The sequence below is a fragment of the Lissotriton vulgaris genome, chromosome 10, assembly GCF_964263255.1.
Source record: "Lissotriton vulgaris chromosome 10, aLisVul1.2, whole genome shotgun sequence".
Classification (NCBI taxonomy): Eukaryota; Metazoa; Chordata; class Amphibia; order Caudata; family Salamandridae; genus Lissotriton; species Lissotriton vulgaris.
This window is the reverse complement of record NC_141698.1, coordinates 947548808-947564596: the sequence shown is the minus strand read 5'-3', so window position 1 is coordinate 947564596 and position 15789 is coordinate 947548808. Positions and strand designations below refer to the sequence as shown.

The window sequence follows — 15789 nt, the reverse complement described above, 5'->3', positions numbered from 1 at the left end:
AGACAGATGCAGATAAAGGTTAGATTCATGATCTGGTTGGGAGAATCCACTGTAAATGAGATGATATGGTCTATTGGGGAAAGGAAGGAAGGAATTTTGCAGATGTCAGAGGAGGAGCAGCAGAAACGACAGACAGATCAGTAACTCCTTTCTTTTATCATTCCTGATCAGTTTAAGAGCCAACCAAAGTGGGTAAAAAGGTTTTGAATAAAGAAAGTAGCCTCTGCAGGTTCAGAGAGTTAGTTTCTCCTTTCTATCTTGCTCGTGGTCCATTGCTCCTAAGGTAGGTTTGCACAATTTAGGTACCAATTTAAGTACCAATACCAAACACTCTAAGACTAAGATGTTTTAATGTTAAACAGGTCCAATAATTTAGGCAATCCAATATGTTCAACTATAAGCAGGTGATTGAAGAGAACTCAACACACCATTTATCCACATTGATCTTTAGAAAAACATGGGTTTCATTAGAATAGGAATGAACAGAAGACCATGATACAGCAGGGTGGACCATGGAAGAGTAAGATTTTTATTACAAAGTTGTTGCAGGAGAGCTGCTGCATGAAAGCAAAGGCCGATAAGCCAGTTATTTCAGATGAGAATGAATTTCTCTGGTACAGGTGTGTTCAGAGTTTGGAGAGGAAAATATGAAGTAGGTATGACTGTGAAATAAAATCTAGTATGTAATATCTTAGCAATACATTATTGCTTTAATTAGTATAGTTAGATAACTTTCTGAGACCATTTAGTATTCTCCAAGATGATCCATTAATTGTGTAGCTGCAGATAATGAATTCGAAATGTAAGCAACATGAACTTCAATGACCTCAGTGCTTCACAAACTCAATAATCTACAGCGATGATTGAACCTTGTTTGCTAATGCTTTATAAATTATGGCAACTATTATTGCTTATTTTGGTTCCTGGCTGCTATAGGTCCCCAGTTCTTATTAGTGGCCAGTTGTATCAAAGGGTTTTACCCATTTTGTGTCTATGGGGAAAAGCGTTCATACATCTGGCCCTATATGCCTAAAGGAAGTCACACCATTCTACTTTTAAAAGTGTTTTTCAGTGTCTTTTATGGTTTTATGATACAAAGCATTGGCCTCCCATGTACCCAATCTATGCTGCACATGGCCTTTGGCCAGGACCTGCACTCAACTCCTTTCGGACGTGCACTATTAGAGTTAGTTACAGGGCCCATGTGGCAAATACATTGGAATTAACTTCGTAACTGTCTGCCAAATATCATACAAATTCAACAAACACTCCAAACATTTCTAGAGTGAAGAGAGTCAGATTTGAATTTGGCTCTGCCCAAAAACATATATGTTTGTTGATGCTCCCAAACTTCCAGGGTAAACCACACCTTCGAACACCAACTTCCCCCTGTTGAGTGGAATTTACAATTACAGATTTCTCCGAACCCATTGTGGGATATCAACTTGCTCTGGCTTTGGAAATCCTTAACCAGTGGACAGTCTATCACAGGGGTGCAAGCATCTGAACATGACATGGCTCATGCTATTTATGGCCAGTCTTTTGATGCTGATATATTCAACCCGGGTCCTTGTAGTGCTTGTAATGCACAATTGCAGTCCGGACAAGAAAAATAAGCGATAATACCTATGATCGAGGAGAAATGTCCAGAATGTCATGAACACTTCTGTTTTATTTCACAGACACAAATCCCACATTTTTCTGTGAAACAAAAATAATTGTGAGCAGGCCATGCTTCATTACATTTTTACTGAAACTACTACCACTGTGTTGGCTTGAGTTTTTGGGTGACTATCCTATGCCAGAGTGGCAGGAATTTCTACATTTGGGGGAAGTGAAGTGCCAAGGGGCTGTCTCAAACTTGAAATTAGTGTATTTTAAATTAGTTTGATTTAAATAACCTTTGTTTATCTTTACAGGGCCCAGCTGGACAACAAGGCTCTATTGGTCCTGCTGGTCAAAGAGGTCCTGCTGTAAGTAGTTGTTACATATTTTCATTAATGTGTATCATATGCACTTAGGAATCAATCTGTCACTTAAATATCATCCATGATTTGATAAGGAGTAACTGTAAGTATAGGTGCATTTATATAACTTAATCATGTTGTAAAATGATTAGTGCTTCAATTAAATTATCTTTGAATAGTGCTGGAAATTAGAAAATGTGTATTTAATACTTTCTTCATTATCCTCTTTGCAGGGCCCTCAGGGTGTCCGAGGTGATAAGGGTGACGCTGGTGAGAAGGGAGGCCGCGGTCGGGATGGTGCCAAAGGTCACAATGGATTACAGGGTCTGCCTGGTCTCCCAGTAAGTGTCTGCAAGCATGCAGAAAATACCTAGAATAGGCTTGTAACAGGCTAAGTATGTGTGAATATTAGTCAGCCCAAATCACAAGTTAATTTCACCCACATCTCATTCTAATGCATGGACACTAAGGGGCCGATCAGGATCGCGGACGGACTTGCGTCCGTCCGCGACCCCAGAGCAGGAGGGAACCTCCGCATGGGCATGCGGAGTTCCCTCCTGTGCAATTAGGATGTGACCGCCACCCTGGCGGTCACATCCTCTATTTTTAACATTGCGGCGGGTGCAGCTTCAAGCTGCACCCGCGGCAATGTTAAAAATGCACGCATTGCTTTTGCATGCAGAAAGAGGCAGGCACCGTGCGGTGCCTGCCGCTTTCTGCATGCAAATGCAGGGGGGTACCATAGGTACCCCCCATGTGCACCCCCCACCCCCCCTTCACCTAGGGGGCCCGCAACGGGCCCCCGCAGTGAAGTTCCGTATGCTTTTCCACGGCGGGAAACGCGCCGCGGAAAAGCATAATTCACTGCCCATCCTAATATGGTGGACGGTGTCTGAGAGACACCGTCACCATATTAGAGCTTTTCCGCCGCGGTTGTAAGCCAACCGCGGCGGAAAAGCTGCGGACGGAAACCAGGACCCACCAGCCATCCTAATGTGGCGGTGGGTCCTTGGTCAGTCCGCTGCGGTTTTTCCGCATCCTCGGGGCCGGCGGTGGCTTCCGCCGGCCCCGAGGATGCGGAAAAACCGCTATCCTGATCGGCCCCTTAATTTGTGCTACATTCACAACTCTTTCCATTACATCTGCTCTTCCGAGCACCTTTCCTATCATGGGCATTTTATTATTAAACTATGCATACACTCATTTCTAGCCAGATGTCTAGAAAATCTTTACTCTTTACATATCTGATAACTTATTTAAATTCCTTGGCCTGAGTGCCCTTTTTTATTCATGTGCCTGACCACCTATTCATATTCTCGAGTTGGGGTATTTATTTGAATGCAGGTCTTTCTGATTTATATGTATGGACACTCTTTTATTATTTGTGCATCTGAGCACTGCTTCCACATCGTGTTTCTAGCCACTCCTTCATAATCAGATGTATTGACACATAGTCTGGTGGCTCAGTGGATTAATGCATCCACTGCAGGGGCCTGTGTTCGACCTCATGGTCACAGTTTAAAATCCCGGAGGGTCCACTCAGCCTTTCATCCTTTCAGAGACCAATAAAATGAGTACCGTTGGGTAACAATAATCATCTGTTATTCAGCGCCAAGAGGCCCCTTTGGGAGTCAATATGACCTTTACAAATACCCCTTAACTTCTCTTCATGTGTCCAAGCACCTATGTATAGAAACAGCGGCGGAGGAGCACCGCCCCACTTCTTTAAGAGCAGTGAAAAGGAAAAATAAAATGATAATATCAGTTACTATCATTTTATTTTTAGTATTGAGCTTGCATTTGCACTGCAGCCAGGTTCGGTTTGGGCGGGCGGGGCTGGGCTCCTGTGACCCAGAGGGAGGAGTGGTTGCTGCACTTTAAGTGCGCAAGACAACTTGGCCAGCCATCTTAGGCCAGCAAAACCATCATGAACACTTTGCATGTTCTCCACATGCTGTATTGCACAGCCTGGGTGGAGAACAGATGCCCAACCTGCCAGTCCCCCTCTGAGCTCCGAACCACGGTGCTCAAACTATTCCCAACACTGCTGTAACTCAGTGTTGTGACTGGTTAAGGTAGTCTGGCAGCCTGTGTGCTTCCTGGTTCCTCCGTCGGAGGAGAGGTGGCGGCGGCTGGCGACAGACGACCAGCAGGTAAGTTTAATTTTCTCTAACCCTCACAACCTCCACCACTGTTCCCTACCAGCCGCCACTGTATTGAAACGTGTAGGGTACACTCGTAGGCATGTTTCTGAGTACATCTTCCTATTCATCTATCTAGGCACTTTTGTATTCATTTGGGTCACACTTTACTATTCATAATTGTAGCCAATCTTTCTGGCCATGTTTCCAGGCACTTTTTCTAATTCATGTGACCCTGCCCTCTTTTCCTTTTATGAATTCGAGCACTCCTTATTGGTCATGTTTTTCCTACAAAGTTCTCTTAAGGCTTTTTATATTTATGTCTCAAAACTACTTCCTTTTTAGTGACTAGCTACTTCTCTCTAGTTCTGTATCTAGTCAACCATATGCATTACTTTGAGCAGTGATTTATTGGCAGGAGTACCAGCTCTAATTTCGTTTCTTCTTTCCACTGCACACAAAGTATTAAATGATAAACTTTAGTTTGGACAAAGTCTTTGTTTTAGCTTTCAGTGCATATCAAATAATTTGACATCAAGGCCACCATATGCACAATGCACAATGCACAAGGACATAGTCTCCACCATAGATGTATTTTTTGCTGCACATATGAAAAGAACTCTGAACACAGGGGATTAGAGATTCATTTTTCTGGGCACTCTTACCTTGTAATGTCTCAGGGTACTATTCTCTAAATTTTCTTCTGATCACTGTCTTTTTGTGTCTAAACTCTTTCCTTTTCAACTGTCCTGGCACACTTTCAAGTTCATTTTTATTGTGCAACTTTTCCCTTTTAAAATGTCTGGGTATGGTTTCTTCTTCACATGCCACAGCACTCTCCTCTTATCGTGTCCAGGCACTCTTCCCTATCCATGTGTCTGAATGTTATGTTCGATTGATATGTCTGAACACTCTTTCAAATTCAGTTGTCTGGTACAACTCTCTATTCAAACTAGCTACCTAATATAAGACTATTGTGGCTTGAAGAATATTAAAATGGTTATTGTGATCAGTTAAATAGCAGATGGTCACACTCATGTATTTTCCAATTGGAAAATTCAACATAGATTGTGTGGCTGTGGTGGTATTTCTATTTAGAGATATTCTGCGAAGAATACTGATTGGAGTTAGTGGCTTTAACAATTATTCAGTTGCAATAAAAATAAATGTAACATCAAAATACATGTCTACATTATTGCTATTTCACAAAATGGGTAGAAGTTTTAATTAAAAGTTAGGGTAGCACTTAAGTAAAACGTAAATATATAAAAGAAGTGCTAAAGTTGGAAAAAGGATGGAAATAGGATTATAATTATGGATGTAGATAAGGTTATGGTTAGTTTTATGACTTCAATCATACGATTAGCATTAGTGTCAGAGTTCAAGTTAGGGTTAAGGTAATGTTCATTGGTAGTCTTAGGGTGGAAGTCAGAGTTAGGGTTATGGCTAATGTCAGGGCCAGCATAAATGTACACGTAGAACTAGGAAATTATGGTTAAGATGATTGTTAGTGTGTATGTGGATAGGTGAAAAAAACTTCTAGGCATAAGGTATCTATTGCAGTGTTTTTACTGTGTGAAGTTTAGGAAACTATTTCTTGCAAATCGTACCTCACAGAGGACTCTACATAGTTGAATGTCTTTAAAAGTCCTAAATATCATAGATTCTATTTTGACTGGCATTTTCTAACTTTTGAAAAGGCATGCTTGCTGAACAGTTTAAAAATTGACAAAAAATTGCTCTTTCTTAACAGGGTACACCCGGAGAATCAGGTGTTGGTGGTCCAAGTGGTCCCTCTGGCCCAAGGGTACGTACTTTGTACTTAACTCTGTTCAGTTTGTGGGGTAATATGTTTTTATTTTGATTATTAAGGATATGTTATTAATTTTCATGTTTAGAGTAATATTTTCTGCTTTTCTTAGGGTCCTGCTGGCCCATCTGGCCCTCCAGGAAAAGATGGTCGCTCAGGACATTCTGGACCAATTGGCCCTGCTGGTGTTCGTGGTGCTGCTGGACATCAAGGCCCTGCTGTGAGTAAATGAAATGAAAATATTCACAGTAGAGATTTTTTTGTATTTGTCAAAATTAGGAAAAAGCAGATCTTTAAAATACTGAGGTTCTAACAGATAAGAGGCGGTAAGCCACAACAGTGGTCCCTAGTCCATTCTTTCAATGTCACCTGTGAGCTGCAACAATTAACAAAAATATTCACTATTAGAGTTTGTGAGTCAAGCCAGTTTATTTGCATTCAACTCATAGCCATCCAAGGCCACATGCCTTAGTAAACTAGCCTGTCTAAAGCAATGTACTGGAGCAACCCTTAGGAAAATAGACAGTAGTGAACAAGGATAAAGGCCTAAACCCACATGATCTTTGAAACATATGCCTGAATACTACTTGACATTGTCCATCTACTAAACAAGGGTTGAGAAATGGTGAAACTGTGCCCAGTGGAAGTGCACTCAGTAGCTTCACAATCAGTATATCATGTGCCTTCAGTGACAAACATCCTTTTGATAGAAATTTAAGAGACCTGTCACTTGTAATCTAGATATTGATATGAGCATGACTTTAACTGGATAAGAGAATAAACATGATCTTAAAAGTGCACAGCATTATGAATATCACCTTAGTAAAGGACCACATTGGATTTCTTAAATACGACTCACACAGTGATGTATGAAGAAAAATAAGCTTTCCTTTTTCAGACAATAAAATGCTCCTTGCATTTATCATGCTTGGATTTAGGGAAAATTGTAAAGTAAAATAAACCTGCAGTCATTATGATTGCAACAAACCACAATTGTCAAGCGAGGGTTTGCCAGGTTAAAAATGAACCTTGAATACCATACAGATTACAGGGTCTAGTGAGATGCCAAATAGCCAACAGTTAATCAATTTTGATGATTATGTTTCATTGTAGGGTCCTCCTGGATCCCCAGGTGCCCCTGGCCCTGCTGGTCCTTCTGGAGGTGGCTATGATATGGGATTTGAGGGTGGTGAATTCTACAGAGCTGACCAGCCTTCTCTGAGACCCAAGGACTATGAAGTTGACTCCACACTGAAAACATTGAACAGCCAGATTGAGACGCTGTTGACCCCAGAAGGCTCAAGGAAGAATCCAGCTCGCACATGCCGCGACTTAAGACTCAGTCATCCAGAATGGTCAAGTGGTATGTATAAATTAATATAACAACTGCATTGCAGCCTGTCATGAAATTCCTCCAATTTCTCATTTAGAAAAGTTCATTTTCAAGGAGTTACAATTATAAGACACCATAGGTAATTGTAACCCATATCGGGTTTTCTTATCTTGAATACATCATGGAAAAAAGGGTAATTTGTGCCTCAATATTCAAGTCTTTATTGTATATTAATTCTTTGAGCCTAACAATATAACTGTTCTAAAATTATTTTTATCTGTAACTATCGCATTGCCTCTTGAAGTATGTGTTAGTTGTTACCTACGGACAGTTTTCTGTGGTCGTTGTGGAAGACCTACTGTCTCTAATAAATGTTAAGATATACATATGGTGGGCGGTAAATTGGGCCCTTGCTCTTGATTGTAAAGCTTTCTTGTCCATCTCATTTCTCTAATTCTTATGTAATTGCTTTTCTCTGTATTCTTTCATTTTTACCATGTTATGAGTAGATGACTTGTATCATTCAACTGCTTACATTAAGGAAACTATTTTTCCTCTTTAGTTCTCCACAGGAGTGCCTTAGAATTCAATTCTTGCTTTCTCCCCTGTGTGATGCTTCCCCCTTTGCACCCCACCTCCTCATACTATTTAAGTTGTTCTTCTAGATTGTCTGTTGCTAATTTTGCTCATACTGAACATCTGCAATAATAAAAGTTGTGTTTTTTTGCTGATGCTCAACAGCATCCACAAAAAGCATTGCCCCCTGCCAAAATAAAATAGCGCTGGCAAAGACAATGTTTTGGAATTCTTTTTTAAAAGATGAAACTGGCTTTGCCTGCACTCTTTATGCTGTTCTGCCAAAAAAGTGGTTCACTATTCATCCTCTGGGGCACCATCCAACATTTCATTGATATATAAAGGCGTTCCTGGTTCAGGAGAACTACTACTTTTTTCTGACTGCTGAAAAAAGTGGCATAAACACACCCACATGAGCAGAGCATTGTATACTAAGACACCGTCCTGGGTTCTGACATAAATTTATAAGTACCATTCTCTGACCAAGTAGTTTACAATTGATCCCTTTGCAAATAAACAAAAAAGAAATGTTATTTTAACTCCCCCTCAATATAATTAAACCAACATGATGATCATAAGAGCTCTAATAAATTTTTCTTGCAATCTAATTCACATAAACTGTTTAGAAGCTTAACATTGTACAAACACAATGACACACCAACAATGTAGGATATACTATCAAACAACGGTTCCTAAAGTCTAATGGATGGCCTTCCAAGATCTGGAAGTAAGGCCTCCCAAGAAATGGAATGTATTATGGTTAAATTGAAATGGTGATTACCACTATACAAAAGTGAATAATATAACATGCCGAGTTTGAGAACATGAACACAGTGGTTATCTTCACCATTAGCTATAGAAAGATCATATTAATTAGAAAGAAGAAGTGACATTAGTTGTTTCAATAATAGCTAACACATTGGATGGAGAAAGGACACAACCAGTGTTTAATTTGAGCCGGTGGTTTCCGGTGCTCAGGACCGCCACCTAATCTTCAACACAGGCGCTTTTCATGAGAACCAGTTAAGGACCTATACATTTACGGGAAGATTATGTGATATGCCCAGAATCACAGGATGTTGAGCCAACGCTGAGACTCGAACGTGGTTCCCCAGCTTCGAAGTCAACAGCTCTGGTCATAATGCCATATCCTCTCCCTACTTTCATGGTTGTTAGTTCTATTTTTGGCAGCACTAAAAGGAGTAATTGGCTGGTGCAAGCTGCCTCCTGATGGGAACCCTGGCACTTATTTTTTCACAAATTAAACTCTGGACACCACAGCATGCTGTTATTCTCAAGCTTCTCTTCAGGAGACATTTTATTAGAGTGAAGGACAGTCATTTGGGTTTCATGTGGCGACTGAGGGAAGGAAGAACTACACATTACCAACACTCGTACAGAAATTTCTGGCATACGCTACATTTTCCCACTATTGCCTTTATGTCCAAATAGAAGGAATATTTGACCAATGGTGGTGTTTATTTATATTAGGAAGGATATCTAGAACTTACTGATACATGATTAGATAATGTAGTATTTCAAGGAATCAGTTGGGCTTCAATGTCAGGGCCCAGCATATTCGTTTAGCTCTGTCTCAAGTAATGTGACTTAGAAAATAACACTGTACTTTTCTCGTAAAGGGCTCGCCTTCAAGTCCTACAACTTTAGCTAGACCTAAACCTCATAAACCTATGTATCCTTTGCTACATTTTGATTAGGTATGGAATTTAAACTTCAGGATCTGCTTGTTGTAGAAATCATTATCTGTTCTTAAATGTGCTTTGCATGTAAATTAGAAAAATAATTATGTCTAGTTAATCTCTGTTGCATAATGTGTAGCATTGTTTTTGAGATTTCTAGCACCTCTTGACATGAGATGGTTTTATCTCAATGGTAGGCTTCTACTGGATTGACCCTAACCAGGGTTGCATTACTGATGCCATCCGAGTGTACTGTGACTTCTCCAGTGGAGAAACTTGCATCCATGCCAACCCAGACAACATTGCACCCAAGGCCTGGTACATGAATAAGAACCCCAAGGACAAGAAGCATGTATGGTTTGGAGAAATCCTGAATGGTGGTACCCAAGTGAGTATCTAAAATAAAATCATCAAACACCTCTACGTAGATGAAAAGTATTGTCACAGGCCCATTTTGTAGCATACCTGAATATACTAGTATCCTCTGGACCAGTACATCTGATCCAAGTATGTATTTACTCAATAATCATAGGGCTGCTTAGACATGTTGTTCAGTAAACTGATTATCATCAAGAATGTTATAACAAGCCTCAACCTCTGGTGGTCAATGACTGGAAGGTCAGATATTCGATACCAGATTTTTGGACCAAGGGTCTGAACCCAAAAGTTGTGGAAATTGAGGGCCTGATTCACAAAGAAAAACGTAAACCTGAAGTCTAAGTTTAGACTTAAAGTTTAACTAGACCGGAAGTCTTAAGTTTACATCTAGAGTCTATCTTTAGGCCTGAAGTCTAAGTTTAGACCTGAAGCATTTAGGTCTACGTTTACCTTTGTGAATAGGGCACTAAGACTTTTAAATGTCTTGCCTTCACCATGAAATTTTAACATATTATTTGAAGCTTACCAAACTCATTTACAGCTGTGAGTAAAGGATCCAGAAGACCAGTAAATTATTAAAATCACATCTGGTTGAAGATCTACTATGTGTCAGTGCATTTGTTTGATAGCCCGGTCTTAGTCTGCCTCTTTGAGTCTATGTCAGGAGATGGAAATCCTCCTTTCTGTAAATTGCCAAAACAAAAACTATTAATTTTAGTATTGTGAAGAAAATCCTATTTTGCAGTTTTCTTTTGAATTGACACAATAAATGTGTTGTATTTGTGTTCTAGTTTGAGTACAATGATGAAGGTTTGACCTCCAAGGATATGGCTACTCAGTTTGCATTCATGCGTCTCCTGGCCAACCACGCCTCTCAGAACATTACCTACCACTGCAAGAACAGCATTGCATACATGGACGGAGAGACTGGAAACCTAAAGAAGGCCGTCATCCTGCAAGGATCTAATGATGTTGAACTCCGTGCTGAGGGCAACAGCAGATTCACCTTCAGTGTCCTTGAGGACAGCTGCACGGTAAGTAACTTGCAAAACCTGCAGTTTGCTCTTAGGTTTGATTTTTAGTTAAGAATTATCTTAATTATCAGGCACATAGATGAATGATGGGATGTGACAAATGGCCTGAATACAATGTCAGACGGACCGCCTATGACAGGCTGTTGGTGGCAGTCCGCCCGACAGCCTTTCGGTCCGACTGCTGTATTTTGATGCATATAGTCAATCTGTAAGCGGTCATGGGGGAAACCACCGCCTCTGCCAGGATCCCATATCCCGACAGGCGGCAGTCGAAATTGTAGTCACAACAAGAGGCGATGCCGAGGCAGGCACTGCCGTCGGCATTACGATGTCTCTTTTCAACAGCCTTTTCATGGCAGAACGCCCACCAAAAAAAGGCTGTCAGAAACTGACTTTGGGGCTCGTGGACCACTGTAAAATAGCCCTGGGGTCACATGTAGTGCCCGATGCATCTCCATGCACAGAGTGCCATGCACCAGATGGTACACACAGCGCATGGATGTGCACAAAGTGCTCATTTACACTGCACCTTCTTTTGCTGCCCATTTCCTAGACTGTAGCACTAGCCGCAGTGTAAATGAGCGCTTTCCATCTGCCATCCAGGCTGTCACATCGCAATTGGGTGGGCAGACTGCCAACTACTTCTGGGCGGTATATTGACCTCCGCTTTAGCGGTCGGCGGTTCGACAGCTCAATATCGTAATCAGGGCCTAATTGTCTATGATTAAAAATTATACTATACGTGTATAGACAGATCTGCATTATTGCCAAAGATTGATATTTAACCCCAAATACCTTGACCTGTCCCCTTTAAATTGGTTAGAGGATATGGTTTCACAGATTATAGAAATCAAAATGCTTTTGCAGTTCTTAGCACAAGATATCTGATAAGTATTCTGTTAAAATTCTGGAAAACACAGATGATCTGGATTTTAAAACGTGTGTGTGGCATTTGGAGCTTTATCACATGATGTTTATATTTTAAAAGAAGATAAATATAATTCTATTAATGAATAAGGTCCAAACAAAGAGGTGACATAATTCGACTGAAGACAATGAGGTTAATCCACAAAGACATTTATGAGTATGTAAAGTAGCTCTCCTGAAGGTCTATTATATATACACTCATAAATGCCTTTGTGAAATGGTCCCGTAATCTTTAGGGTAACCATACATAAATGTTTTAGTGGCTTCTTTTTTTGACGATCACACATGTGGTACACATGTAAACCACTTTTTACACTTGTTTTATATCCGTAACAATGGTGCCAATTCACAAAGACAAGAATACATTTGCAATGTAGTAGTACAGATGTATTACTTTTTGGGATCATAAGTGCTTTAGTGAATATACAAATGTCATCCAAATTAAGTAGTGTCAGCCAGATGTGCCATTCCCATTGACAAACCAGGGATGTGCAAATTACACACCTACTGGTGGGCAAAAGGGACTATTATTTGTAATGAAAACTTTTTGCTAATAGGTAGCATCACAAAGTGTGTTTGAACAGCTAGTTTCAAATGGTCTGCCTCTTGAATAGTTATTAGGCATGTTGAATTTTGTGACCAGTTGTAAACAGCTCAGAATTCAGTGATGGTGGCCCTGCTAGGAATAACAGACAACCATTCATGCATTTGCTTTCCCAAATTAAAAACGTTTTTAAAGCAGCCTGTTTTCATTAAAGAAAAAGAATGCTTCTTTAATTTTTTCCTGTTTGAGAAGACATCGAGGAGAATGCAGTTGCTTTGTGGGCCACAGATTCTCAAAAGTGAAGCATTCCAATGAAGACAGGGGCATATTACCAACAACTAGCGATAATTATCGCTATGTTGGTTTAGCAGCAATATTTTTATCGCCGAGCTGAGGCGATTTTTATCGCTTAGGAACCTTGCTATTATCAAGGTTTATCTCCTAAGCGATAAAAATCGGCCGAAATGCATGAATATCGCTGAAAAGTCAACGATATTCATGCATTACCGAGCTAATGCTCTTAGCCATGTTATCCACCTACCATTGAATAACTTGGCTAAGAACTGCTCTGGGGCAGGTGTTAGCTTTTGGAGATATTCGCGCTTAGCGCGAATATCTCCAAAAGTTGGTAATAGGAGATAGCGATGTTAGCGACTGTTTCCAGTTGCTAACATCTTGGTACGCCCACTTTGCATGTCATTAGTGATAAATATCACTGACATGCAAAGCGGGGCCCAAGATGGTCGCTATCTCCTACTAGCTGTCGCTAACTGGTGTTAGTGACAGCTAGGTAATAGGGAGATAATTTTATCTCCGCTTTCTTGGTTTTTAAAGCCAAAAAAGCGGAGATAAACCCCCTTGATAATATGCCCCTAAGTTTCTTCTTTGCGAATGGGTTACCACACCAAATCAAAATCTGGCAACTTTTCAATGGTTTGCAGCCACAACTGAGGTCACTTACCACTGAAACATTACTTTGTGACTCGAAAGACTCTTTCACATCCTCTTCTGTCTTCAATGCAGAAAGTTCACACAACCCCTTTTACGAGTTGAAAAGACTTTACCAACTCTTAATGGGAGTTTTCCTTTATAAAAATGTGTTCTATGGTTGCAAAACCTCATTCACACGAGGCCATATACCTTTTATTATCCTAATATTTGGAAGAAAAAAACACAACACATTACTATTTGACCAATGTAACATGTGCAACTCATGTCTATATTGCCTACCAACACCCCTGCTCTGTGTACCTAGAGGTTATCAATTGGTAAAAGTGCTGGCACTTGACACAAGAGTGCCATGGTTTAAATCCTATTTAGCCAACCTGAGGCTAGACTGAGACAGGACAAATATCATTATCTTTTTACATCTCAGTAGAAACCCTGGCCATTTATTTACAATGGCCAAGCGTAGGGCAACGCTGACAGTCTGCCGCTTCCCTGTGCAAGTCACTGCGTTGCCTCACAGCATTTCTATGAGGCCATGAAAAGCCATGCAGGGTGGCTTTACATGGCCTTGTAGATATGGGTAAGCCCAATGCGCCACCCGAACATAAAAAAAGCACACTAGGCCTGTAAATAAGCCCCCCTATGTTTAATGCTGTGCAAATATAAACATTTGGAGCCTGATTCTCACACCTTTTAACCATGAAGGAGTATGTCTTATGCTTAGACTTTCAAGAGTAAATATCATCTAAGCCAGAAGTAAGATCCAACTACTTACAGAGATTGCTTTGTGAATGTGGCCTGTAAAATAGAAAAGTATTAAAAACTTGGCTCAGTCATCATGAGAATTTACATAATTACATGTTTTAGCAAATGACACATCCTGTTTGCAAACCTGGTTAGATATTGTATTCAAACAGTCATATGAATAATCTAACCTCACAAATCTAATCTTTCATTCTCTTCTTACAGAGACATACTGGTGAATGGGGCAGAACGGTCATTGAATACAGAACAAACAAACCATCCCGCTTGCCCATCTTGGATATTGCACCTATGGACATTGGTGGTGCTGAACAAGAATTCGGTTTGGACATTGGACCTGTCTGTTTCAAATGAATGGACTCAAACTAACTTAAAAAAAATGTTCTCTCTTTGCCATTTCTCTTTTTTGTGCTGAAAACCGACTCCTTCCATTTCCTCTGCTCACCTGCTTGCTTAAACTCTGGGCGAAAGAGAAGGAGGAGGATTGATTGGAGCATTGTGCAATACACACTAAACAGCCCCGAGGGACCTGGAAGTCATTCAAGATGTTAACAACTTGATTTGGGAAATGTCAATCTTTGTAAAAAAAAATCTAAAATAAAAAATAAACACCCTGAAAGTTTGTACCACTTGTGGCCTTTGACTGTCTCCCAAAGAGGAAGTTTAAAACCACAACTTCCAAAGGTTTAAAACTACCTCAGACACTTCTCCCCAAGTGTGATATGAATCCCAGATAGGTACTCGTGCTACATGTAAAAAAGTGGTTTCTTCACGTGTGATACAAAGGTGCAACCTCCAGTATTACAGCTCTATAATACTTGAAGAACTTTGATGGTGCTAACAACATTTGAATACCACTTTTTTGTGTTGAGTTTTAGTGTTTGGTTTGAAAATTGTTTTTTAAAAATAAAGTAATATTCTCCAGTCTACTGTAGCCCAAAGGTTAAGCATGTGGATCATTTCTTTCCTTTTTACCCTCTTCCTAAAAATCAGGTTTTCATCTCTTTTGAATCTCATTTTCATCCTCTCAGATTGGGTAAATGGAGGCATCGTTAAATTGTACCTATTTTTTGTATATGTGAGATGTTTAAATAAATTGTGAAAAATTTGAAATAAAGCATGTCCAGTGTTCCGAACGAAAACCTTCAGCGAGTAAACTTCCTTGCTTACACATGTCCATTTGCATTTGGCATTTACAAATGTGCCTTAATGAGAAAAAAACGTCAGTACTTTTGCCTTTTTGGTTTATGTTCCCACCTTTCGTTGCAATTTTGCACGCCTAAATGAACATTTGTTAGAGGTTAACAACCTAGAAATCATTGTGACGGTAGCACTTAAGTTATGGGACAAATTGATGGACAGCATGAATGACCAATCAACTCTCTCTCTCTTTCTGTGCTATTGGATACACATCCAGTTGAAACCGCTAATAGATGTCTTGACTGTCCTGCTTTGGTTTTACAAGGACAGGAGCTTTATGTCTATCAAAATTCTATTCTATAAATGAAAACTTTGATTAAAGAACATTCTGAGTCATCAAATTCTTCATACTGAAATGAAAAAAAATAAGTGGTTTATTCCAAAACTGCGTGTTGCGGCTGTAGATGTGACGTAATGCAGCGCTATGTAAATTCCAGTTTGATGAACAATGGCCGCCATTTTCTCCTGC

At 40.1% G+C, this 15789-nt stretch overlaps 1 protein-coding gene across 2 annotated transcripts in view; it reads left to right on the top strand.

Moving 5' to 3' along the window:
• The window catches only part of COL1A2 (collagen type I alpha 2 chain), a 67572-nt gene extending 52310 nt beyond the window's left edge, over positions 1-15262 (top strand). For both annotated transcript variants that reach the window (XM_086941950.1, XM_086941949.1), the window contains exons 43-50: positions 1920-1973; positions 2201-2308; positions 5862-5915; positions 6031-6138; positions 7032-7281; positions 9725-9915; positions 10697-10939; positions 14328-15262. In XM_086941950.1, the coding sequence (XP_086798076.1) occupies positions 1920-1973; positions 2201-2308; positions 5862-5915; positions 6031-6138; positions 7032-7281; positions 9725-9915; positions 10697-10939; positions 14328-14474 (1155 nt within the window). In that variant the 3' untranslated portion in view covers positions 14475-15262. The remainder of the gene's footprint in view (positions 1-1919; positions 1974-2200; positions 2309-5861; positions 5916-6030; positions 6139-7031; positions 7282-9724; positions 9916-10696; positions 10940-14327) is intronic.
• Positions 15263-15789: the final 527 nt, after the last annotated feature.